The 24,763-nt window shown below is 41.3% G+C and overlaps 1 protein-coding gene across 3 annotated transcripts in view; it reads left to right on the top strand.

The window, feature by feature from the left end:
* The window catches only part of SLC35F3 (solute carrier family 35 member F3), a 191,073-nt gene that overhangs the window by 107,865 nt on the left and 58,445 nt on the right, over positions 1-24,763 (top strand). Inside the window, exon 1 of one of the 3 annotated variants that reach the window (XM_009906768.2) lies at positions 13,364-13,574. The exons of the other annotated variants lie outside the window; for them this stretch is intronic. Coding sequence (XP_009905070.2) covers positions 13,499-13,574 — 76 coding nt within the window. The 5' untranslated portion in view covers positions 13,364-13,498. Of the gene's footprint in view, positions 1-13,363; positions 13,575-24,763 lie in introns of those variants that run through there. 3 annotated transcript variants of the gene reach the window in all.

The following is a 24,763-nucleotide window of genomic DNA, read 5'->3' on the forward strand; positions in this document are numbered from 1 at the left end:
TAAGACTCCCTCCTTCGGGACTTTGGCAAGCCAGCTTCACAAATCTTCAATTAACACAAACACCTGCTGATTGTAAATCACCTTGGTCCTGCAGAGTGCTAAATCAACTTTCATTCCTGTCCCACGGTAAGCTAGGCACGTATCACACAATAGGTTTTTTTCAGTTTGCACACAATGACCCGAGAAGGGAGCGATGGATGGAAATGTAGTATACCCATCACAGTGTGTGTGTGTGTATACATACACACATATATATATATATATATATTCAAGTGGATGCAAGCTGCTGAACACTGTTACTCATGGTAATCAATGATTAGTGCATGTGATGAACACATGACACTACTGTTTATGGGTGAGTTGTTTAATATTCTCCCTGTATAATAAAAATGTACATTTTCATATATTTTATAATTAATACCATGGGCAGTGGTATCTTCAAACACCACCATAACTTATTTACAAAATATATTCACAGGTTCAGTTATTTGGTTGTGGGTTTTACACTGCACATATGAAGACAGTTACATGATTTAAGCACAGATCAAACATTTCCAACACAGCAATTCAAATTGGAAATACAGGTGCTGTGATCTGTGGTTTTCCCACAAATGTGATTCCGTGGCTCATTGGCCAGGTACTGCTTGCTCCTCTCTCTGGTATCTTCCCAGATGCTCTGGCTATAATTTGAGCAGTCCTTGGCTTCTAGAGGGCTAAGGGGCCTCTCTTGTACCCAGTTGGTGGGCTGTAGCCTCTTCTGGGATTCAATTCCTGTGGAGCTTTTCCCCTTTCTGTCTTGGTCCAGATGCAAGGCCTGGGTGAAGCTAGAGGTCTGCTAGGTCTGCTAGAGCAGGTTCTTCAGCCACTACTTGGGCAGCATTTGGCTCTAGTTGCTGTCTGAGTGAGAACAAGGCAAGCTGCCTGACTTCTTGGCTGATTTAAATACTGTCCCAAGACAATTAATGCCCTTTGGTAACACAGAATCCTGATAACTGGACCTATGGGATAGGGCATATTCAAACACGGCCAGGGACACACATAGTTCACAGCTGTGTTACGAAGTTAATCACACGTGGTACATGTTTATTTGGACCCCAGGAACTGTCTGGGTTAGCACAGTTGCAAGTGCTTAGCCCATTGTCTGAGCTAGGGCATGTTTGGGAGTTTGACCCTTCAGGACACCCTGATTAGCATGACAAAGTACCATTTGATAAGATACAGGGGAGATAAGGATGCAGTGATATATAAAGAAATAGTTTGTCTTAATGCTAACATACTTGCAATGATCAGATTGAATGTCGTTATCAAGATGTTGTCTTCACTGAGAAATAATACCTGTTGGAGCCGCTGTATGATCCTCTGCAAGATAAAGAAGGCTGCTTTTTAAACAACAGTACTTAAACCAATCCTGATGCTTAGAGATTTAGACTTTCAGCAGTAAGACATGAACTTGCAGTTAAACTGAGTGAAGGTTAATGTAGGTGGTATAGATTGACTGAAGTGCAGCTTATCTTTTTATCTTTATGTATATTATACACTCCCAGAGGATGGGGAGCAGGATTAGAACTCTTTAAAATACATAGCATTAACTTACCTGAAGTGCTAAGTATTATTATTATTCCTGGTTTACATAAACTGAAACATAGAAATTAAGGGCCGTGTTAGAGCTGCCATTTGGGGGATTTCTTCTGCAGTTAATGGATAGAGGTTGGCCTGAGGGATACTCACATGGATCCTGTCCAGAAAGCAAAAAACAAATTCTTATTTTCAAAAGCAATTTCCATGTCAATCTTTGCACTCCTAAAATAATGAAATGGGTGCAGGGTATCTGTGACTGTCTGTTTGGATGCTCTTTTGGTCTATTGCATTTACCTCAGTAAAGCCAACCTGCACGTCCGACATTTGCCTTGTTAGTATTTTGTGTACTCCATTTCTGTGGCCTTAATTGTGTCAATAAGCTCTGTATGCTTCTGCCTGTCTTCTGACCTCAGATTATCTTCAGCTGATACCCTGTTTGCTTTGTCAGACATAAAATATTCCCAAAAATGTCTTTCACAGATACGCCTTCTATGACCTTATTTTACACGGTGATTATATGAGTAGTGGTTAAATGCTGGGATGTCGAATCTATTCTGGGCTCCTGGTTAAGAAAACCAAGTGTCTCCTCCTTCTTGATTGGCAAGAACTTATCTCCAGCTTAGTCACACAGTGGTTTTAGCTCTTTGTAGATTTAAAGCTGTGTTTTGATTCTTTCATCTGTCACAGGCAAGCCCTCTGGGCATGGTTCTGCACCTCTGCTTCCAACCTTCCTTGTTCATCCGAACAATCTGGAAAAGAGCACAAGATAACCTTTTGTATGGGAAAAATGAAACCAAGGAAAAAACTTGTCAATTCTCATATATAGTCTTGTGCCTGAGGAGTAGATATAGTTTTTCAATTAGGATTTCTAAAGTTCCTTTAAATGCACTAGCTATGTTGTATATAGTGATTAAAGGCATCAGCAAATAGGACCTTAGAGGCCCTATAACCTTCCAGCCTCCTGTAAATGCATTTGCTTAGTGATTTGCTCTTCTTTATGTGTTTTTGTTGTTTTAATCCTCTCTAGAAAGTCGGTCCTGGAGAAGTGCTATTAATGGGGGAAGGACTGAGCAAAAAAAGTCTTATGTTTACTTCTGATGAAGTGCTGACATATTCCTAGAGGTATCTGAAAGAGCTAAAGACCTTTGAGTCAGTCTAAAGCTTTATTTTTTAGGTCTCGGTGAGCAATACTCAGTTTGACATTTTGCACTGGAAATGCTAATCTCCAAATCAGGCTTAAACTGACAATGAAGCATTCTTTCTTTCCAGTTTTTAACTACATGATACAGCTATTAGTTAGTTACAAGATATTTTATATATAGTTAATCAGAAAACTATTGCTTGGCATTCATGCTATTTATTTCCCTTTGGTGTTTATGGAGCCTACAACTATGTTTGAGGGACTGTGTATTGCATTGCTGAAGGATTTAGACGGTTCTATGAAAGAAAAGCAGTTGAAGAAATATATGCTGCCTGAATTATTACACGTATCTGAATAACAAGGTCACAACAACATTTGCCTCCTGCCTGTAACTGCAATAAAATGTACTTGTAATTTTAATTACTTAAAGTGATTTGTTGGTATCAACAGAACTCTAGGACAGAATTATATCAGTGTTTTAAATACTCTTGGAGGAACACTGGAGGAAATGATATGCAGAATATGAATCTGCTTTCCCACTGATTCACAATTCAGTGAAAATTTAACCTGCTAGCGTAACCTACATCTGCTGGGAGTGGGAGAAGAAAGAGGACCTCAAACAGCCACCCCAGGGGGAAAGTTTAATTGTTCCAGATCTTGGGATCATGATTCTGCCATCAGTGCAGCAGGTCGAGCCAGCCTAATGGTGTTTAGTGCAGCTGAGAGGGAGATGGATAGGACTTGCTCTGAGGTCCTTTATCCTACCATCATCCTGGCATCTGTCCAGTTCCTAGAAAAGATCAGAACATGCCTCTCCTATTGTGAGTGACACAAGAAGCTGATGCTAAGACCATAGGGTACCAACTAGGTGAGCCTCGGATAAAGTGCCCACTATTCCTATTTCAAAACCATGTGCCATCCAGTGAATTCTCCTGTGGCTGTATCTGGCAGGTTTGCTTGACATGACAGGAGAGATATAAATCAACTGGATACTCCAAAGATTTTCTTCTGGTGGCCATGGTGATAAGAGTCAAACTGCAGCTAAAGAACAAGTTGGAATTCTCTTTGTACAATGATACATGTTAAGCCCAAACAACACGTTATAGGACAAGGAGCCTCACTGCAGTATGCTCTTGATAGCCTGTGAGCTGATTTTGCTGAATTCCCACCTTCCATGTAAAGCACGCACAGACTTTCCTCATATTAGGCAGATGCTTCAGTTTTTCTGAATTAACCCAGTATTCTTATCTCTTGATCCAAGTATGCTTTGTATTTGTGTTCTGATATTTGCTGAGCTATCATGCATCTGTCTTTGGCTTCTCCTGTCCGGTAATCCTTGCTTTCCTTCTCGATCTTGGATATTTCTGCCCAAAGCTTTACCTTCTTCTAGCTTTCCTATGGATTCACAGCTTAACACAGCCCTTCCTCCTTTTACTCTATATGTTAAGATTTTTAATTTATCTATTTTTAAACTTTACTCTCATTTTTAATTGTTTTGTTGTTACTATTTTATCAGCAATGACAGCTCCAGTGTGTAGTGTATTGGGTGCAATGGCAAAGTTCCCATTAGTTCAAAATAAAATTGACTGAGTCATAAGAATGTAAAACTTTGTGGATAATCTTATTACAGATGCCCCTGGTACAGTTAATTAATGATCCAGATTCATTCCCCAAAAGCATTAACCAAATCCTGCCTAGAAGTTGAGGGATTAATGATAAGCAGCAGAAAGTCTTTATAAGGAGCTGTCTTGTTATTGTGTATAATGCAGGGCTTATAATGTAGAATGACACATCATCAGTGCTCACAGTCATTGTAACATAAGCATGAAACTTGAAGTTCCAGCTCCAGCATTTTAAAAAGTTGTCATGCCTATATTAACAAAATCTGCATAGATTTACCAATTACTGACTAGCAAGAGATGGCAAGACACTATTATGCATACTTTCTTCTTGCACTGCAAGAGAGAACCAGACAAAATCCACCAAGGAAATCTCTGCTTTTTGCAATATGTAAATTGCAAACTCCTGAAAATTGGCAAAAGATCAAAGTTGTGTATCATACAGAACCTCCACAAACAGCACATAGACCTTGTGCCTGAGTGGGTGGGTGGGAGGGAAAAGAAGGTATCTGTAGTAAATTTGTGTGCCATCATATAGTCCAACTGAAAATAGGGAGAAGCATGAGAGTGACTAAGAGAAACCATCATTTTCTCCTTGGTCCTTTCCTGACCTCCTTCAGTCTGCACTGAAATCTGCAGAATTATTCTAGTTTTACATTGTTAACAAATTTATTCACTACATCCATGGTCCATCATATTAAGCACCTCATTTCCAAAGGAGCAGAGCAGCCCTCCTAACTTTTCAGCCACAACCTCAAGCTCATTTCCTATCTTTAACTCTCTAAGCAAAACTCCCATGGCCTTGAAACAGCCCAAAAATCTTAAACTTTCTCCGTGGTGTTTGCCATGAATATGTATTCATCTTGACATTATATTGTTCTGGGGTGCACATGTGAAGTTAAAATCATTCATTCTATAAAGATATATAAGATTACTAATCAATTTCTGAACACTTAGAATAATAAGAGAGGTCCTTCTTGGTCTACAAAAATGATGTTTCACTGTAATTTCAAATACTCTGATTTAGGGTGTGAGCCAAAGATTTTAATTCTTCACTAGTGCCAAACAGCAGTAACAATACATTCACCCTCTGCACTAGTAATAAATTCATCCTCTTTATTAAGAAAGAGTGATAAATAGTAAGCCTGCTATATATACACAAGTGTTTCATAATGATGCTTGACTGGTCTCAGGACTTTTCTGCATAAAATATCAAAAGCACATAAATGAAGTAGTTAAGTTAGGTCCCAAGGTACTCATGAGTAACTTGTGACAGAAACTTAACTCCCTCCCTGCGTCACGGTAATGTCAGTGCCTGAAATGGAGTGTAAGTACTTCTGCTTGTAGCACACACCAGTAGGTACTTTTAGCTTTTATAACAGGCATTCCCACCCCATTCTCTTTTTGTTTTCCCACTATCTGAAGGCAGATACTCCTCTATTTAGCAGTCTTATATCTGTCTCATATTATAATAAAATTGTTGGGCCACAACGTTATTAATATCTCTCTTAAGAGCAGCAGAAAGAAGCAAGAGCAGAGGCCTCTGAATAAGAGAGAAGTAGCCAGTGGGTTCAAGAAAAAGCAATTAGCTTCTCCAAGAGTGGGATACTGGAGTGATTAGGATTGTAGGGCAGGGAGGCTATAATTAGAAAGCACTTGGTGCTAGTAGGTTCATCCGGTATAACGCCTTTTAAATAACATCTGAGCTGGAAGGAGGACCTCAGTGTGCCAAGCAGAATGGTCTCTCTGAGGGCAATCAGCACAGCTACTCAATTTAAATGTTTCAGTGAGAGGTCCCAGCAGAATTACCCTGATGCTTCCAGCCTGCTGTGCTGGACTTCACTTGAAGCTCCTGTAAAGAAGTAGGACACTCTTGGAAAATCTGGGGGGAGGCTGGGCATGAGGCATTATTTTTCATTCTCATCTTGAATTCTGGACATTGCCTCAAGAGTATGCATATACAGAAACTGAAATTGCAGAGCAAAGAGCTTGAGAGGTTCCCAGATTCTGGACAGCTACAGCAAATCTACTTTGAAGCTATAAATTATGAGGTCTAAGACAGTAAAACTTAAATTTGACAGGCATAATTTTCATCTCAGAGCACTGTCCACAAAAAAAGGTGACTTGAAATACAGAGTGTATTTCTTAGAAGTGTCTTTACTGTTATTTTCTGAAAGATCCTTGGATGTCCCTTCTTCATGTAATTTTCATTCTTTTCCTCCCTGATACAACTTGGGAGGGCAGTGTAGAGTTCTGTAAATATTCAGGTGAGAAGGAAGAAAAAAGTGTGATTCTGTCTTCAGTTCTCTTGGTCTCTGCTGGTGTGTTGGAGGCCAAGAGCATATGCTTATTTTCTCAGTCAATTCTGAAAGAACCTTTTCTTTAAGAACAAAAGCTTGCCTCTATGGTAGTTTTAGGCTATGCCCTTAAAATTTTTCACAGATCTTGAACAGAAAGTAGTAAAATGTAAATAAATCACTACTGGATGTGAAAAGGAAAGTAATGATAATTCTAAACAATCCCATTGGAGAGTTATCTACCATAAAAATTAGTTTGGTAAATAATTTCTCTCTCTTTTCGCTCCTCCACTCTGGGAGAGATTAACTTGCTTCTGCTTGACCTTGGCTGCGTTGTTTTGGCTAAGTTCTAACATCTCTGCTTCTTTCACTTGTCCCTTTGTGTACAGGGGGGTAAGGAGGAGGCAGGGAGAGAGAAACTATTAGCAGTTCCCCTGGTCTTTGGCCAGGGGGTTCCTTGTGCTGTTCATTAATTGTAAATACCTGTCAATATTGTAAGTACTGTCTATTTTGTACATATTCATTGCATTCCATTGTAGACTGTAATTTTGCTTGTAAATACAGATTTCATTTGCTTACAACTGAGGTAGTCTGGCAAATTTAATGTTGGGGGTGAATTGTCAACCTACTACAGCCTCACAGGTCGAACCGACTTCTTTTCTTTCGGAGCTAGAGTCCAAAGAGCAGGGTGTTTATATCATGGTTTTAGATTTCTCAAATTATGTTTTCATACGTTCCAACATAGTTTATCCCTGTTTGGTTTCTCCAGTGTCCCCAACACTAATACCACCAGGAAAAAAAAAAAGGCAGGGGAAAAAAAAAGAGCTATATATTAAGGTAGTCTGATAGCTGTATTTCATTGGTCACAGCTCCTAAAGGCAACCTTGCAGGTGGCCTCACTGTACAATCACAGCCACAACATGGTGGGTTGTTCTTGAGCAACCTGGTCCAAAAGTGGTTGGTTCCCTTAAACCACGCCTGTATGGAGGCAAAGGTGTAGAGCCAGTCCACCAAATGAACTACACGGGCATCCTGTAGTTGTGACAAGAGTCATGTGAATTTGTGTTGTATTCATGGGCCACTCACCTCTTCTCAGCCCTCAGAAAAATAAATAATATCTGTCATATTTCTCCTGTGTGCCCATTTTTGAGAAACTATTGCCCTGAATTTGTACCAGTGCTCAATTCCCTTGTGCTGCTGAAGACAGTAAGACTGAGACTGAGGCCCTTTAGCCCTGGCAGTATCAGACAGATTTGAAACAACTTGGCACACATCTGATTCCCTTGTAAATGCAAGACTTCATTCATAAAACTCCACAATCCCATATCTGCATATGGGCACTGAATTAAATTTTCTTTAAAATGTAACATAAACCTGACACATGTTTCCCTTCAAAAACATGGTTAAGACATGAATGTTTTCTGTCAAAATCAGAAAGTACAAGGCTGAAAATTAAAGTTATATAGTCAGGTGTTGAAACTCTGAGACTTAAAGTAGCTTTTTTTTTCTTTTTTCTTATATTTTGTGGAATTTACCAGTAGTATTTGAAATGCAGCTGTTGTGTATGCTCAAAACCAGGAGCTTCCTAGTAAATATTTGAAACAGTTAATATTTTATGAGATTCGCAACTAAAATTTGTCAGTATTGTCTCCTCCAATAATGCTTACAGCTGTTACAAATAGCAGGTTAAAAATAAGTATTCTCACCAGGACTTTGTATTCATGTCTAGGAACTGTTGACTGTATGGTCATATACATAATTAGAAGCCTTTATAGAGACCTCAGATTTTACTGTTTTCTGTAGCACTGTCCATCTGATCAAATTTGAAGCATGAGTATCAAATGCAACAGTAATTCTATAACAGGCTGTGTTAAGTGCAGTCTGGCAAGAGAGCAACAAAGCTGGTGAGGGGTTTGGAACACAAGCCCTACGAGGAGAGGCTGAGGGAGCTGGGGTTGCTTAGCCTGGAGAAGAGGAGACTCAGGGGTGACCTTATTACTCTCTACAACTACCTGAAGGGAGGCTGTAGACAGACGGATGTTGGTCTCTTCTCCAGGCAGCCACTACCAGAACAAGAGGACACAGTCTCAGGCTGCACCAGGGGAGGTTTAGGTTGGATGTTAGGAAGAAGTTCTATACAGAAAGAGTGATTGCCCATTGGAATGGGCTGCCTGGGGAGGTGGTGGAGTCACCATCATTGCAGGTTTTCAGGAGAAGACTTGATGGGGTGCTTGGTGCCATGGGTTAGTTGTTTGGGTGGTGTTGGATTGGTTGATGGGTTGGACACGATGATCTTGAAGGTCTCTTCCAACCTGGTTTATTCTATGTATTCTGGCAAATACCTCTAGCCTGACAGGTTTTAATCCTTCCCTCTTGCCTTCACTGCCTTGTTCTGTGAATTCAAGCATGATACTGAAAGTAACTCAGTGTTTTTTGAATAGGGATGATTGGAAAGATGTCTTCCTTACAGCTAGGCTAATATCACAGAGAAAGACTTTATGTAAATTTGACAATAATGTGAATTTGTTCTAAGTGAATGTTCTGAAAGTAGGAGGCGTGCAAACAGAATAGTGGTGGATGGTCACAAGACAGCACATCTAAATGTAGACTTCAGAATGATTACAGGACAGCAAACACCATTTTCAAAATAGCTATTATTTGTGTTGGAAACATGCTTTTGACATCTGTGTTTTTTCATCTGGGAAATGAAAACAAATAAGAAAGCCATTAGATGGTAGCTAAATGAAACTATCACAGAATTCAAGTAGAACAAGCTCCTCACAAACAGACTAATAGTTATTTGTGGAGAATTTTCACCACATAACTTCAAACAAAAGCAAACTAAAGGAAAGAATGATATGTTCCTGACAGATTGTAGGAAGTGTAGGTTTCATGCATATATTTGACTCCTGGCAGATGAATTAATTCTGTCATGCGATGGAGGCTGTTTGGAAATTGACTGCACAAGTTGAAGTCCACACTCCATTCCCTTTTGGGTTGCTAAGCACAACAATTATTGCCCTCAGTTGTACAGCAAGCATTTAAATTAATAAATGTCCTATTAATGAGTACACTAAACACAAAAATATCTGAACTGGTAAAATACCTACTATGCAGATTAGCAGCTGGGCACATTTCACATTTGCTAAACAAACTACCTAATACAAGGTCATAGCACATGTAATTATGAGAATTTATTTTTCTCTGTCAATAAGAAATGTTTCAGAAAAGTGGTGATGATGCATTAGCTTAAAAGCAGTATGTTGCTGGGAGTTACTTTAACAAAACTCATTCCATCAAACTGCAAGTTCTACAAATTCTTCAGGCTGGGCAAATTCTAACTATCTCATCATGGATCTTGAATCTAATCTTGCCTTTTTCACATGAAGCATCCTTGCTCTTGATTGGAAGTGAAAGTCTGCTTTCTCCAGTTCTCAAGCTTTTGAGAATTTCCTCTTCACATTTGTAAGCTATCTGTAGCCCAGGCATCCACTAGCTTCTCTTCTGTTGCCTCATGAATACAGGAGTAGTGTTCTAAAGGAAAAAAGTAATAAATTTTACTTGAAATTTTACCCTGAGTGTGTCAGTTTGGCATTGCTTATAGTGTAAGATGCTTACTGTAAATGAAATGTAATCCAGCAGCAAATATGTCAGGGATTAGGGAGGTGAGGAAACTGCAGTATGGTACAACTTTAAGTAACGAGGCTGCTGTCAACTATAGCCCTCAGTGTAGCACCCTTGGAATACGGTCCTCAGGCACCCTAATCTTCATTAAATAAACACAACTTTTTGTTATTATGATATGTGGCTGATACTTTTATGCACAGTGTAAAACAGGGGCCTGGCATGGATCTCTGGTGTAAGTGTCCGTGCCTGTAAGGGCAGCAAGAGAAAACAAAGGCTGACTAAATTCAAGCACTCTGGGGTCCGGCTTGAGCAGAGCTGTTTCAGACTACATCAATTAGCTGCACACATGCACTGAGCAAAAAGGTTTCCAAAAACCCACTAGTGGTAGGATGTCTTATCCCCAATATGACACCAGTCTTAATTGAATACTAATTGTCCTTGGTGCCTTTGAAAGCTTCTCTGGGGTGACTAAATTGAACACATGAGGAAGAGGAGGCTTGAGTGCTGTGGTCATACAAGGCAAAGGAGGAAGAAGGACAGGTGGTTTGAAGGCTTAGATGACTCCGAGCTCTCTCCATAGCACCAGCTGGCATAGGTAAGCCAGTCTCTGCTAAGCACGGCCCTTGGACACCACCTCATTAGGCAAGCAGTTGCAGGAGATAGTTACTGACATACAATGCTCTGACATGTGGAGTTCTAGGCTTAAATAAAACATTTCAAGTCTGAAATGTGTTAGCAACTCTGCAAATCCTACAATATTAAATATGTACAGAGTTAAAATAACATGCCATTTAAAAAAAAAAAAGGTCTTATTTTCAATGGAATTCTCTAAGGGAGCAACACCATCCTCCAAGTAAAATAATGTATATTCTGTATGTTTCCTTTAAAAAAATAAAAGAGCATAAACCTTGCAGAAGAGGAGGAGTATAAGTGCCCAGCAACACAGACTTTTTAATAAAGATCCTTTTAATTCTCGTGAATGTCCCATTGATTACAAGATACAGCCAATAGAGAATTCTGATTATCCTGCTGTACACAATCATTTACCTCTAGGAAAAGTAGATGAAATCTGGATATGAAATGCTGATTTAGTAGTTTCCTGCTTACAAAGCAGAGGCTCAGATGATCCTGGAAAGTAAGCTCAGAGCAGAATTATGCAGGTTCTATTCCTCACTGATGTTACTTCGTCATCTGAATCTGAGGAAGTTACTTAAATTCTGTGGCTGCATTTTACCTACCAGTAAGCCTGAAGTTTCTTGACAGTGGCAATGTAAAAGGAATTAATATTTTATAGCATGCTTTGAAATCCTCACATAAAAGGCACTGCAACATTGCAAAATGTTTCATGGATAGAACCATCTGAGGTGAGATCTGCCTCTTTTTATGTAACTTCTTTCAAAGATCGGAAATTAACTGGACTCTGAGACTGACACATGAGGGACCCACTGTTCCAAACATACAATCTGCAACATCACAGCTAAATGGATCAGAGAATTCTACTGAGAAGGTCTGGAAATAACCATGAAAGCCAGAGGCATTTTTCATTTGACCACACCAAGCTTTCATAGTCTTAGCACTGAGTACATGAATATACTCTCCAGGACGATCACTTTAAATGGAGCCCAGTGATTTTATTATTATTATTTTTTTATAAACCCTATCCCAAATGATGACATGGAAGAGGCATAGGAAATGCAAAATACTCCTGAGCTTCATCAGACTGCAGATCACCAGATAAGACCCATGCAAACTAACAGTCCAGGTCTGCCCCACCAAAAGACGTTTGCCTCTTGAAGAGCTGTATGGCCAGCACGAGGAAAGTGGTGTTTTCCCACAGTTGGCTGAACAGTGTTGGGACTGCTTTTCAATAGCCAGCATTTATATGATTAGCAAATACTTCAGAATGTTTGTGGAGTATTGATGGCTGCCTATTCTTGTTCACAAAGTACACTCATTTTAATTTGACCAAATCTTAAGAAATGTTAAGTATTTACGTCTGCTGACACATCTCATATCTGAACCTGGCAAAAGGTATTTTCACATCCAGAGAAGAAATCATGGGGAGTAAAGGGTGCTGAGGTCACTGTGCTCAGCATCTTATGAAACCTGGTTCTCTACTCACAGTGATATAACTAATCTTTTTCACATTTCATGTTCATTCAGGAGGATGTGCTCTCTCCTGAATCAACTTGCTTAAAGTCTTGTTAATTCATACCAGTTAGACTTCTGCATACTGACAGAAGGGTAAATCTACAACTTCTTGTTGGTATTTCATGACTGAAAATTATTGCTGGGGGAAAAAACCCAAAGAAAGTTGCTTCATGTGAGCAACAGCCAATTGTGAAGTCCATTTTATTTTACTTGTGGCTAAGTATGGAGGTTTTTGTGTCATGCCTCAAAAAGGAGTTGGTAAGATGTGTTAAGATAGCTGTAGAGTATGCTACTGCAAGTATTGTAGTATTATTGATAAATTGGTGGTGTATCCTCATCCTGAATGCTGTAATGCTCCCTCTTAAAAGAACACAGCAGGAATAGAAAAGCTGTGGAAAGGATAGTAGAAATCACTAAAGGCATGGGTGAAAATCGGCAGAGAACAGTGACTGGATTTGAGGGAGAATGAAGGAAAGATACAATGCAGGCAAATAGTAATAATAAAAAATTGGTTCGAAAAGTGTAGATTACTCTTTACTGTAAGAAAATAAGAACGGAACGAAGCAGACCATGAAAAGACAGGAGTCCTTTTCGTGCAGTGCAGTAGCCCAGCGCCAGTAGAAATCGCCGGGGCCGGGAGCCTGGCCCGCTCCGGGAAGCCCTGGCACAGCAGCGAGCGCCGGAGCGGTGTCCGCAGCCGCATTACGGTCCGGGCTCCCTGCCTGCTCTGCCGGAGCGGTGCCCGGGAAGGTGCTCCCTGCCCCGGAGCCGGCACCTGGGGGCTCCGCAACGCCCCACGCCGCGGGGTCCGGGCGCCACCCCCCAACCCGCGACCCGGGGGCGGCCCCGAGAGTCCGGGGGGCGGGCGGGGGGGTGGGGGGGCCGTGCCAGTGACGTCGGGTTTGCAGCAGCCCCGAGCGGCAGCGGGCGGGCGAGCCCCAGCCCCAGCCCCCGCCGCCGCCCGGTGCTGCGGCAGAGGGCGGCGGGCGGGAGCCGTACCGGAGCAGCGCTGCCGAAGAGGGCTCCGGCGACGCCAGGATGTAGGCGCGAGGCGGCGGGGAGCTGCCGCCGGCGACGGGCTCGCCATGAAGAAGCACTCGGCCAGGGTGGCCCCCCTCAGCGCCTGCAACAGCCCCGTCCTCACCCTCACCAAAGTGGAAGGTAAACGACGACGGCGCTGGGAGCGGGACGGGAGTACAGGGGTATCCTTGGGGAGACCGCGTACGGCAGCCAGGAATGCGCCGGGGCCACTGGGTACCCGTGACGCGGGCTGTTCCAGAACCACTAGGTACCGCGACTGAGGATGCTCTGGGGCGACAGGGTGCGATGCCGGGCCGATGCTTGGTGCCCACCCCTGTCTCCTGCTTTGCTCTGTCTCTTTCCTTTCCCACGTTCCAGAGGCAGAGCTCCATTACTGGAGTATTCCTCGGGCCGACAGCTGCCCTCGAGCCTCTGGGCAAGTAAGTTTCTGCCAGGCAGGACCCCTGACAGGAGGATTTGACACTCCATGGGAGGAACACAGCCTTGTATCCCAACCATCTGTCCTCACCTTTTTTTGCCAGTCCAGCTTCATGGTAGCAGTGGGTTTGGGGCTCTGACCAAGTGGGTTGACAGACCTTCAGGGAGCAGAGGAACCTTTGGAGACTTTGAGGGATCATGGTTGAGGAACTTGAAAAGGGTAGTGATTTGATCAGGAGGGTTTTCCAGAGAACTCTGAAAGTCTAGGTATAGCTGGTATGGAGGTCTAGGGTGAGGAGCTGTGATCTTGGGTAGAAACCCGTAGGCCATGTCCTAGAGCGGCAGAGCCGGAAAGATGGAAGGAGTGGTGTGCAGGCAGGAGGAGCAGAACAGAGGGCACAGGTCAGGAAGAGGAGCCCCACCTGAGGGATGAATGCAGAGCTCAATTCTTGAAGGAAGGGCAAAGAGTTGGTTTTGAGGATCCACTGAGGGATGTGGTAATTGGTTGGGAGAATGGTATGTCTGAAAGGAAGAAGATTGGCTGAGAGGAATGGAAGGAGGAGAGGCAGAAAGGAATGAGCAAGATGAGGCAAAGAGGAGGAACAACTCAAAAAACAGAATGATTGAACAGCAAAGCATAAAATATGAATGCGAGACTGTAGAAAGCTTGTGAAAAAGGAATGAAGTATTATTGAAAGGCCGAGGAACAAAGACAGGCAAAGAAAAAATGATAGAATTGACTCTGTGGAGGAGAAAGTGAAAAAATCCAAAATTACTGAAGATGGGGAAAGGAACTAAAGTCAGTGGAAAATCAGGAGTACCTGAAGGTGTTTATTTCAGTTCAGGAAGAATACAGCTGTTGCTTTCCTCTAACATAAAAACCACCTGCTGTACAGATAGGAAAAGGGATCTCAGTTTTCTGACCAAAAGAAGAACAGGCCTGGTCTTCAGTACACTATAATTGGAATTTTCAAAAGCCCTTGGAGTTAGCTCCATGCTCAGCAGAGCGTTTCTGTCCAGGTTTGCATTAGTCTCCTCTGGGCAGGGAAACACGTCTCCCTTTATTTTGGTGCACTGCACATGCTTTATGAATCATAAGGAATAATAACCCACCAGGTTCCAGCTTTGAAATATGGGTCATCTCACTCCTCTTCTACCAGTTCAAATACAGTTTATTACTTACCTTATATAGCAACAGAAGCAGTGCAATCCTTCCTTGTGCTATCAAATTGAATCCTTTCAAGCACTTCCATGTCTGCTCTCCATACCAGCTCTCGGATACCCTACTGCCTCTCACCAGGGCCTTTGTTGACCTAGTTAGACTTTTCCTTTCTTACTTCAGATTCTTTTTTATCACCAGTGGCAAAAATCTAAATTACCTTGATGGTGTAGGATAGGTCCCAGAGGCTGTACAGAGACAGGTAAGAGTTTCTTTTTAATGAAACAGACTGGCTTTGTTTGAGAGCTTCTTTTTCTAAATCAATTGACAGCATTTCCTTTCAGACTAACATTGACTGATTTTGCCAGCTGGTGTTTAGGGCCATAAGAAAAAGCTAAAATGTAGTTTGAGGGGAAAATAAAGTGAGGCAGTGGGCATACTGTGAACTGCTTGCTTCCATACTGCTGGCAAAGATTTGCCTTCCTAAATTTCGCTGGTAGCCCAAGTCCCTTGTGACAGTGTAGCCAATACTGCAAAAGCAAGACTGCAAATCTTTCTCTGCTTCATAGTTATGATTATTTTCTCCTGTATTGACTACCATCAAAGCATTTCAAGGATCTTTGGCAGAACCACTAGTAAGAGGTTTTACTCTAGAAGAGTTATTCAAGAGGAGCCTTTCATTGATATGCATTGCTGTAAAGCCTTCCAGCGTTCCCTCTGTTGGTGCAGTACTTTCTTTGCTTTAAAAGGGAGACAAGGACTTTGTGCGCCTTCGGAAGCGTGACTGCCATTTCGAATTATTTCAGAGATTGAATCATCAGTATGCTCTGAGCCTGCAGTACCAGCACTTTCCAAGACAAGTGATCTATGTGCATCACTCAGGCAGGCCATTACCATACCAGGTGTTTTCTGTGCTTGGTACCATTGCACACACTTTGTATTTTGAGAAATGTAGGCTCAGTGCCTGGTTTGTGCTTGTTCCTCTTTCTGTTACTGTTTTTTCTCACCAGTTTGCATCCATACCAGAGTGGCCATTCCTCTCAGTACAACCAATTGGCTGTTTTCACCCCATTTGTACATGGAAGCTTAGTGTACTTTGAGGACTGACTTCTCTCCCTTGGGAAGATAAAGATTTATATCCCTACTCTGCATCTTGGGATCTTCCAGGGATAAGTAGCATCAGCTTTCATGAGGAGCTGCAGACAATGATGTTGCCAGAGAAAAACTTATCCTTCATTTAATCAGTCCCTACTTAGGAGCTACTTATTCCCAGGCTTCTAGCACCAAGGAAACAGTATTGCAGCCTCCCCATATAGCACGTTTCCTTTACAGTGTTCTTTTGGGAATAGTGACTGGTGATATTCAGAGTCACTTATAAAGCACATGATCCATCTCTGCTTTGAATTACTACACATAAATGTCTAGACTCAGTTGTTGTGGAACCAGATACTGCTACATGCTCAGCTGGAGTGACTTCAGGTTCCAACTAAAACTTCCTTTTTGAGGAATAAGCTTAAATATTGTATTAATATATCTGTGGATAAATAAATGCAACTGTTTACGGTGTGCAGGTTTTGGCAGTCAGGCAATTCTTATTGGTACTTTGAGCACTAGGGCAGACCTGGTAAAAATCTTACGCATGAGTTAGTATCTGTAAAAGCAAGAGTTGTGTTCACTATTCTGCTTAGTGTAAGAGGTGTACATGGTAGAAATATGCAGGGTTTGTGCATTCTAGAAAACAGAAACATGTGGAGAGCAGGAGAGGCTGGTGGTTCAGCTTAGCCAGGGCTGTGGGTTTGAGTGTGCTTCCCCACTGAAGCAGCCTTCACTAAGAATGCATGCTGGCTTCTGTGTGCAGTAAGTAATTAATGTGTACCATGTTCAGTTCACTTTTGTTCAAGCTGTCTTCCTGCACAGAAGACAGTCCTCAATGTGAACATTCACGATCAAAGCAGAGACCATCAAATCTGTGGATGGGGCAGTAGCTGTGACTCCTGACTGGAGCTGGGATGGAGTGAATGGTCTAGGGATGAAGGCAACAGTTTATGTGCAGCTACAGGAATGATTTGGTGCTGGATGATAGGTTGGCCATGATGATCTTGAAGGTCTCTTCCAACCTGGTTTATTCTATTCTATTCTATTCTATTCTATTCTATTCTATTCTATTCTATTCTAAATTTGCCATGTATTTGCCTCCGTGGTACCTTTGCATGATAAAGTAGATGTGACTTACTCCCCTGATGGAAAAGTGGTGCCCTCTTGCATGTTTACTGTGGGTTAAGTGCACATATGCAGTAATTCACTCTGGTTTTGCAACAGGACAAATTTTGTCCAATATTCCTGTTTCTTGGAGCATTTTTAGTTAACACAACAGTATATTTAAGCAAATATCCAAGATCCTGTTCCAAAGGTGTGGGGAGTTTCTTGTTGCATAACACCTGGCTCCCTTCCCAAGTGGCAGCATGCTTTTGTAGGCTTTAAACAGATGCAAAATGAGCCACTCTTAGCTGTGCTAGGCTTACTCACTGAGGATTCCTGCCAGCTCATCTTTGATCGTGTCCCACTTGTTATTTTATATACTGTCTTGCCTGTGCAAATGCATATAGGTCTGGAGGTGACTCATTACTTTTGCACTGTTCGTCCCCTCCCCAGATTACACTGGAATAAAATGAGACTGTTTTGGTGTTACTAAACTAATGCCAGAGCAGGAGTTTTAATGCATCATGAAGCAGAATGATAGGTTATTAAAGATTTATCCAAGCTTCCTTACTTTAGTGACTGAAATAAGCCAATATGCACATGCTCTGGACAGACAATGGTTTCATTTACAGTGGCAGAACCTAAGAATAACAGTAATCATTGGATGTCTCCTCAGACAACATGTAGATCACAGACCATTACATTTCACCCACTTATCCCTAAATGAAGCAAGATGCATTTTCTAGTCCTCTTGAACCAATTCAGGCATTTGCTCTTAAAAAAAAAAAAAAAAAAAAGCAGATTACTAATCCATTTAATTATAGATATATCCCATGAGAAGTTGGAACCAGAACCAGTAAGAAATAAATATTAAGTCACCAGAACGTGTGATTTGTTATCTCCTATTTTCATTTTATAATTCTTGTAAAAGAAGTTCTGTCCTTCTTTCCTAATTGATGATAATTGTAAGCAGGGGAATTTGTAGCATAGAAACAGTTCAGTATAAAAATCAAAGAATCATTTCAGTTGGAAAAGACATTTAAGGTCATTGAGTCCAACCATTATCTAGCTCTACTGAGTCTAGTGTTAAACCATGTCCCTTAGCACCACACCTACGTGTCTTTTAAACTCCTCCAGGGATGGCGATTCAACCACCTCCATGGGGAGCCTTTTCCATTTTTTGATAACCCCTTCAGTGACTAAGTTTCTTCTAATATCCAGTCTAAACCACCCCTCGTGCAATTTGAAGCCATATCCTCTCATTCTCTCACTTGCTGCTAGGAAGAAGAGACCAACACCCACCCAACCTCCTTTCAGGCAGTTGTGGAGCATGAGAAGGTTTCTCCTCAGCCTTCTTTTCTCCAGTCTAAGCAAGTCCAGTTCCCTCAGCCTCTCCTCATAAGACTTGTTCTTCATACCCTTAACCAGCTTTGTTTCCCTTCCCTGAGCCTGCTCCAGGATCTCATTGTCTTTGTTGTACTGAAGGTCCGCAAAGGAAACACAGCACTCAAGATGTGGCCTCACCAGTGCTGAGTACAGAGGGACTGCTGGCGGCAGAGCCAGAGCTCAGAAAAGACCTGTAGTTGAATGTAAAATTCTGTGATAGCTTAACATATATTCTTCAGCAATTTCCTATTTACAAGCTTCACACATAGCATTATTTATGTTGTAGCTTTCTCAGCACGCTGCACTCAGCGTAGCGCGTTCACTTATATACTAAGCGTCTCCCTCCACTAGGCTGGAGTATCATTGCCAACCTTTAGTCCACAGCCCAATTCGTTAATTAGAAACTGTGACACACCACTGCAGACCTGGATAGCACACTGCAGAAGTAGGAGTTTAGCCAATGAAAGCATAGATTTACCTTGTAATCTTCACTGAGTTGCTGACAGCCACTGCAGTGTAATCTCAAAGGCAAGAGGAAATGGTGGTTTTAGCAGTGCAGTGCTGTCTTACTTTTGGACAGAGCTGCCCACTGACTGTGCAGGGACCATGTGTTGGAGAAGCAAGGTGCCACCTCAGTGGTAACTACCCAGTTCCAGGAACTTGGATCCACTCTACCTAGTCATAATGCAAAGGTGCCTTGCCTTGAAATGTTGTGAGTCCTACTTAAGGCATGAGTTTTGTTGGTCATACAAAAGTTCTATGTTGACTCCTTTTTTAATAGATGTAAGTTTTGCTCATTGTAGTTTCTAGTCAAAACTTTCTTCAAATAATAATTAAAGAAAAAAAAAAAGTGAGCCTTATAAGCCTTGCAATTCAATCATGGAAAAACAGAAGCAAGGAAGCAACTGAGGAACAAGAGGTTGCAAAATGCCTTCTCACTGAAAAGAGGAAGAGGAAAATACCAGAGAGAAAATAAGAAAATAGAATTTTTGCAGGTAGTGTGTTTTTGCTTGGTGTTGTACTGAATGTGATGGTGCCAACATGGGCCTAGGCAAACCTGGCTTTGTTATCAAAGGAGACCAAACATTTGCTGAGCTTGTTGATGAGAGGTGAGAAGGCATCCTCTTCTGGTCCATCTTTGAGCAGCAAATCATGCGGGGACTTCTCTAGATATGTATATATATATATATACGTTACTCCAGTCACTGAAGCATGCTCAAGTCCATGTCAGGTCCATGCTACTCTCTGCCTATTGGTTGACAGAGAACAGATGCTCCAGCTATCATCTTGGTCTGAACTTAGGACCTAAAAAACCAGCATTGTATTTGAGGTTCAATAGCAGGTTAACCCTTTAGCTTTTGAGAGAACAATCAATTTGAGTTAGTGTATTGGTTTAAGCCAGTGATCCAAATCAATACAGTTAGAATTCAGTATCAAAAAAGCAAAGGCATTATAGTATAATATTCTATTTAAAACTGTACTTACTTGAAAGCCAGGCAGTTCTGGAAAGCCCAATAAGGGAGAAAGAACATAGTTTTTCTTTAGATAAAATGCAGCTGACACAACCTCCACAGTTAGCATGAATTGACTTAACTTTTATAAAGTACTTGTATATATGTATTGATATAAATGTGTTATTTATATTAGTACAACAAGTTGAATTCTCTTGGAGATAAAGCTATTACTCAAATGCCTGACTGATTAATACAGGAGTTTCCTGCAGAGAATCCAGACTTCTTTTTCACCAGAACAATCACCTCTTAAACCCTTTTTTCAGGGTTAAATTTGCACAGACTCTGATCAAAATGTTTCCAAAATACAGTTTTGGTCATAGCTTATTTTTGTTGCAGTGGAAATTCTGCTTTCACATTGCTACTGTTCTCAAAGTAAATGGCAAAACTCCCAGTCATCTTGCTAGGTAACTCACTGTAAGATTCATTCCAATTTTTATTCAAGAAAGGAATACAGAATCATTTTTAAAATATATTGGTTTTTTTCATGCTATCAAGAATATATATCTTATGATCACAATTATTCTTTACATGTTTTTAGGGTTGTTATTTTCCAGTACCACAATGTTTGTACTGTAATAAGCACTCAGTGTCTTCCATTTTGACGCTGGACTCCAGCTACGCATTCTGATTAAGAAATAAAAAGGACACTATTTAGGGGAAGTCCCTGCCCCCACGAAACTCAAAGCGGTATATTGTATTTTAATGAGGCCCATTTTTATGGCACTTTCATTAGAATTTCTGAGCAGTTGCCTCTGAAGATAAATTAAATTATGAAAGACCAAATTGCTGCAGTATGGAGTTGATAATTTTTCATCTCTCCCTGTATCACTAACAGGAATTAGAGTATATATTTTGCAGGAAGTCTTGCTGGAGTATTCGACAGAGGAAGAAAAGCACACATATGATAAGGAGGAGAATTTAGCTTCTCTTCAGCAAATATGTGAAGATTATTCAATTCTGACTCTTAGTAAATTTAGGTGTAATATTCAGCACAAGCTAAAGAAGGAATTAATATATGATAACTGTTAGTGATAGAAAACATTGTATCTGTGAGAATGCTTTAGGAGTACCTAAGAGTACCTGTTAGGAGAAACTTACACCTGTTCGGTAACTTTCATGAACGATTTGTTGGTCTCAGTAATATGGAAGATTTCCACAGACAAGCAGGAAGGAGAATCATCTTTATTGCCAGTGAGCCAATAGGTGTATTTCCTACCCTGATGACATTGGGTCAGATGATCAGATAAATTTGCATATTCCATATAGATTATCATAACACTTTGTATTATTAATTTACTTTGTATAAGTATTTAATTTCTATTATGAATTCCAATAGCAAAAGAGAGTCTGAACTCAGAATGCCTTTGCCTAGCTTTAAATCTGTGTTTGTACATTTTCTCCCATTTCCGGATACCTACCATTTCTTATTCTGTAACCTCAAGCAAATTCAAACCCTCTGACCTAATAGGTTAATACCCCAGTTTTGTTCTTCAAAATAACCTCTACTGTGGATTTTAAAACTCTATTGATTTGTTCTTGCTTTAGTCATGCCATTCCATGATGAAATACAGTAAAATTATTTGTATATGTTAGTGTAATAGCACAGTATTTAAAGACAGTGCTTTAAAATTTTGGTTTTCCAAATAGCATTTAAAAAGCCATATGTGCAGTGTCATTTTGACCAAATATTCTCCTTTTAAATGATTTCATAAAGGTTTATGGGGTTCTGTAATTCTTCCATTGCAGTACATTAATTGGTATTCATTAAAAATATCGTACTGCTTTGTTAGACCTTCAGCACCAGTTGGGGAAATGTGTGCAAAGCTCAAGTTATTGCACACTAAGTGTTGCAGTCCCACCTGCCAGCTACCCTGTGGAGACTCACAGCTTCCCTCTAGAACCTCCAGAGCAATTTCCTCAAAAATCTCATGAACAGCTGTCGTATGGGATTTGACCAAAGGTCCATCTGTTCCTGTCTCCAGCTCCATGGAACTGATCAGGAAGGTGTGTTTTCTATCTTGAGGTGCCTCTCCTATAGTGTGGGTGTGCTGACAACTGCAGTTTACTCATGTGTAGGAAGCAACTATTTTCTGTCTTTTCTGCTTTTTTCCTAGTAATTTCTGGCAGTTATTTTGCCTTTTAAATTTTTTTTGGTTGCTTTTGAATACTGATGCACTTTTTGAGGAGCAGTCTGTAAGGAGCAGTGGCATTGCCCTGGTGGCAATGACCAGAGCCCCGTCTCTGAGTGTGCAGCATGTGGGTTGTTTACTCCCACCTGTACTTCTTTAATGGCACATTTCATCATCTGCTGATTTGTGACCCAGTTACATAGCCTGTCATTCCTCACAGATGTCCCTGTCTAACTTTATATCATTGGAAAACTGTCATTAGGAATCCTACCACTCTACCCTTTGTTTACATTATCTATGGTTACAGTGAAGAGTGCAGGTTCCACAGCAGACCTCTGCAGAGCTTCAACTACTTCCCCCATTACTATATTTGCTTCTCACTGCTTGTTTTCTGTAAAGGCCTTTGAAGTGGGGTTTTGTCAGAAGCCTCTTAAAAATGTAGAAAGAGAAACTGCATCACCTTTATCAGTGTGACTGTTGACCCCTGCCAAAGGACACCAGTGAGTTTGCAGGATGAATCATCTAAGTTTCCCAGCAGGTAATGCCAAGCAGAGTCCTGTGCTTGGAGTCAGGATGCCCATTGCTCTCTGTCTAGCGTTTATCAGTCTTTTTCAGAATTGAGAGGGCAGCTAAGTGGATGAACAATTTACTTCAAAAAGTGGAGGTGGAGAGTGTCCTCCTCTTCAATAGCCCAGTGCATAGGGCAGCCTTCCACCCTGTGTCCTGGGAGCAGGGTTCCTGTCTGCCCAAGAGGGTGCCCTAATCCACAGACTGTCCAAAGCCAGGGAAACCCAGGTATCATCAAAGCTGGTCTGCTTAGAATAGAAAACATTCTTATATACTGGGAAGGCATGAAGTAAGGAGCCCATTTGCACAGAGAAAAATTGAGGCTCTAGGACTTGTTATAGGCATATAACATTTTTGCAAGTTTTACAGACCTTGATCTGTGCAACAACCAAGCAGCTGCAAAGCATTTGGGAAGCTGGCAAAATGAGGATGCTCATTTGTAACTGTCACAGAGACCTGTAAGGATTCTTGCTTTTGTTAGATTTTTTCCAGAAGCCTGATTTAAAGAACTGTTTAAGAATATGCTTATATGGAAGCACATTCATAGCCTGGGGAGTTGTGCATTATCATTAGGAACATGTTTCAGTCCCTAATAGGCCAGACCTTAGTCTGTGAGAGTCATTTTCTTACTCTGAAGGGTTGGCAAATGCATCCAGCACTTTTGTAACAGTTCTTTTGCTCATTTGCTGATGAGATGGCAAGAGCTAAAGCAGTTCATTGATGACAGCTAAATATGTTTCTGTAGTGGGGCCCAGTGCTGTCTGCAGTGACTTTGCTCTCTGTTCCTGACAGCAGCAGTGGAGAGGTGGGACTCATCTCACCCAGCCTTAGACACCTACACTAGAGACACCTACTTCTGAGCTTGTCGCCTCAGACTGTTTAGGGCTGGTGGAGAGAAACAAGCACTTGGAGGGTGATTCATCTGGCTTGTTCTAATTGTCTACTTTAGGAGATAAATTGTTCTAGGGGAATGTCTTTTTTTTTTTTTTTTTGTCTAGTAACTATGCAGAAAGTGTAAATGGCTGTCTCAGATACACAAATCTGCACACCAGACGTCTCAAACTGAGAAGATGCATGCCACCCTTGATTTTTCAGCACATTTTCAACATATACAGTGAGTTACAACGTGGTCCTGTGGTAAGCCTTTAGCTGGTTGGCTGTGCACTGAGTCTTAAGCCTTAAAGCACTTTTGAGATGGTCTGGACAGGATATTTAAAGATGTTCTCTCTGCTACCTACACAGTGCAAGCATCTGTACATCATATAGTGCCTTCCAGTGCCTGGTTTTCTCCATGGCTTTGACAGGGAATGTGGAGTGAGTACCTCAGGTTTAGATGTCCCTGCCACAGGTATGTGAAGTCAGCTGAGAGAAGTCTCACCCATCATGGAGGAAATGTAAGGATGGCTGTTTTCTGGGGCTGGTGGTCTCTGTAGGTAATGACATAGGCAGTAGCATTGGAGGTGATGTCCTTCTATTGCTTCTGAATGCTATGTGAGAGAGGTTGGCTGAAAAAGAGAGAAGAGAGGGAAAAAGAGTTGGGATTTATGAAACAGGAAAATGAATATAAGGGAAAATGAAAAGCCAAAATTAGTAAAAGGAAGCATTTTTCTTCTATCTCAGCATCTTCATTTTCTCTGATAGAGGTTACAGTATCACACAGAGCAGTCTCCTACAAGGGGTAAAGGAAGAATCCCATTAAAAGTCTGGAGAAGGATGTCCAGAAATAAAATTCTTTAGTGGCCTGCCTCATTGATTCGGAAAAGCCATTTTGCTATCTTTAGATTCGTGTGCATTCTGTTGCCAGCTGGCCCTTGAGCAGTGTTAGAAAGAGAGTGATGAGCTTCTCATCCATATGCAGGCTTGATATCACCCGTTCAGTGCACCTGCAATTTGGGTGGCAAAAATTGTCCTTGTGGGGACATGGGGGCTGGGCAGGGA

The sequence above is a fragment of the Dryobates pubescens genome, chromosome 6 (assembly GCF_014839835.1).
Source record: "Dryobates pubescens isolate bDryPub1 chromosome 6, bDryPub1.pri, whole genome shotgun sequence".
NCBI classification, from domain to species: domain Eukaryota; kingdom Metazoa; phylum Chordata; class Aves; order Piciformes; family Picidae; genus Dryobates; species Dryobates pubescens.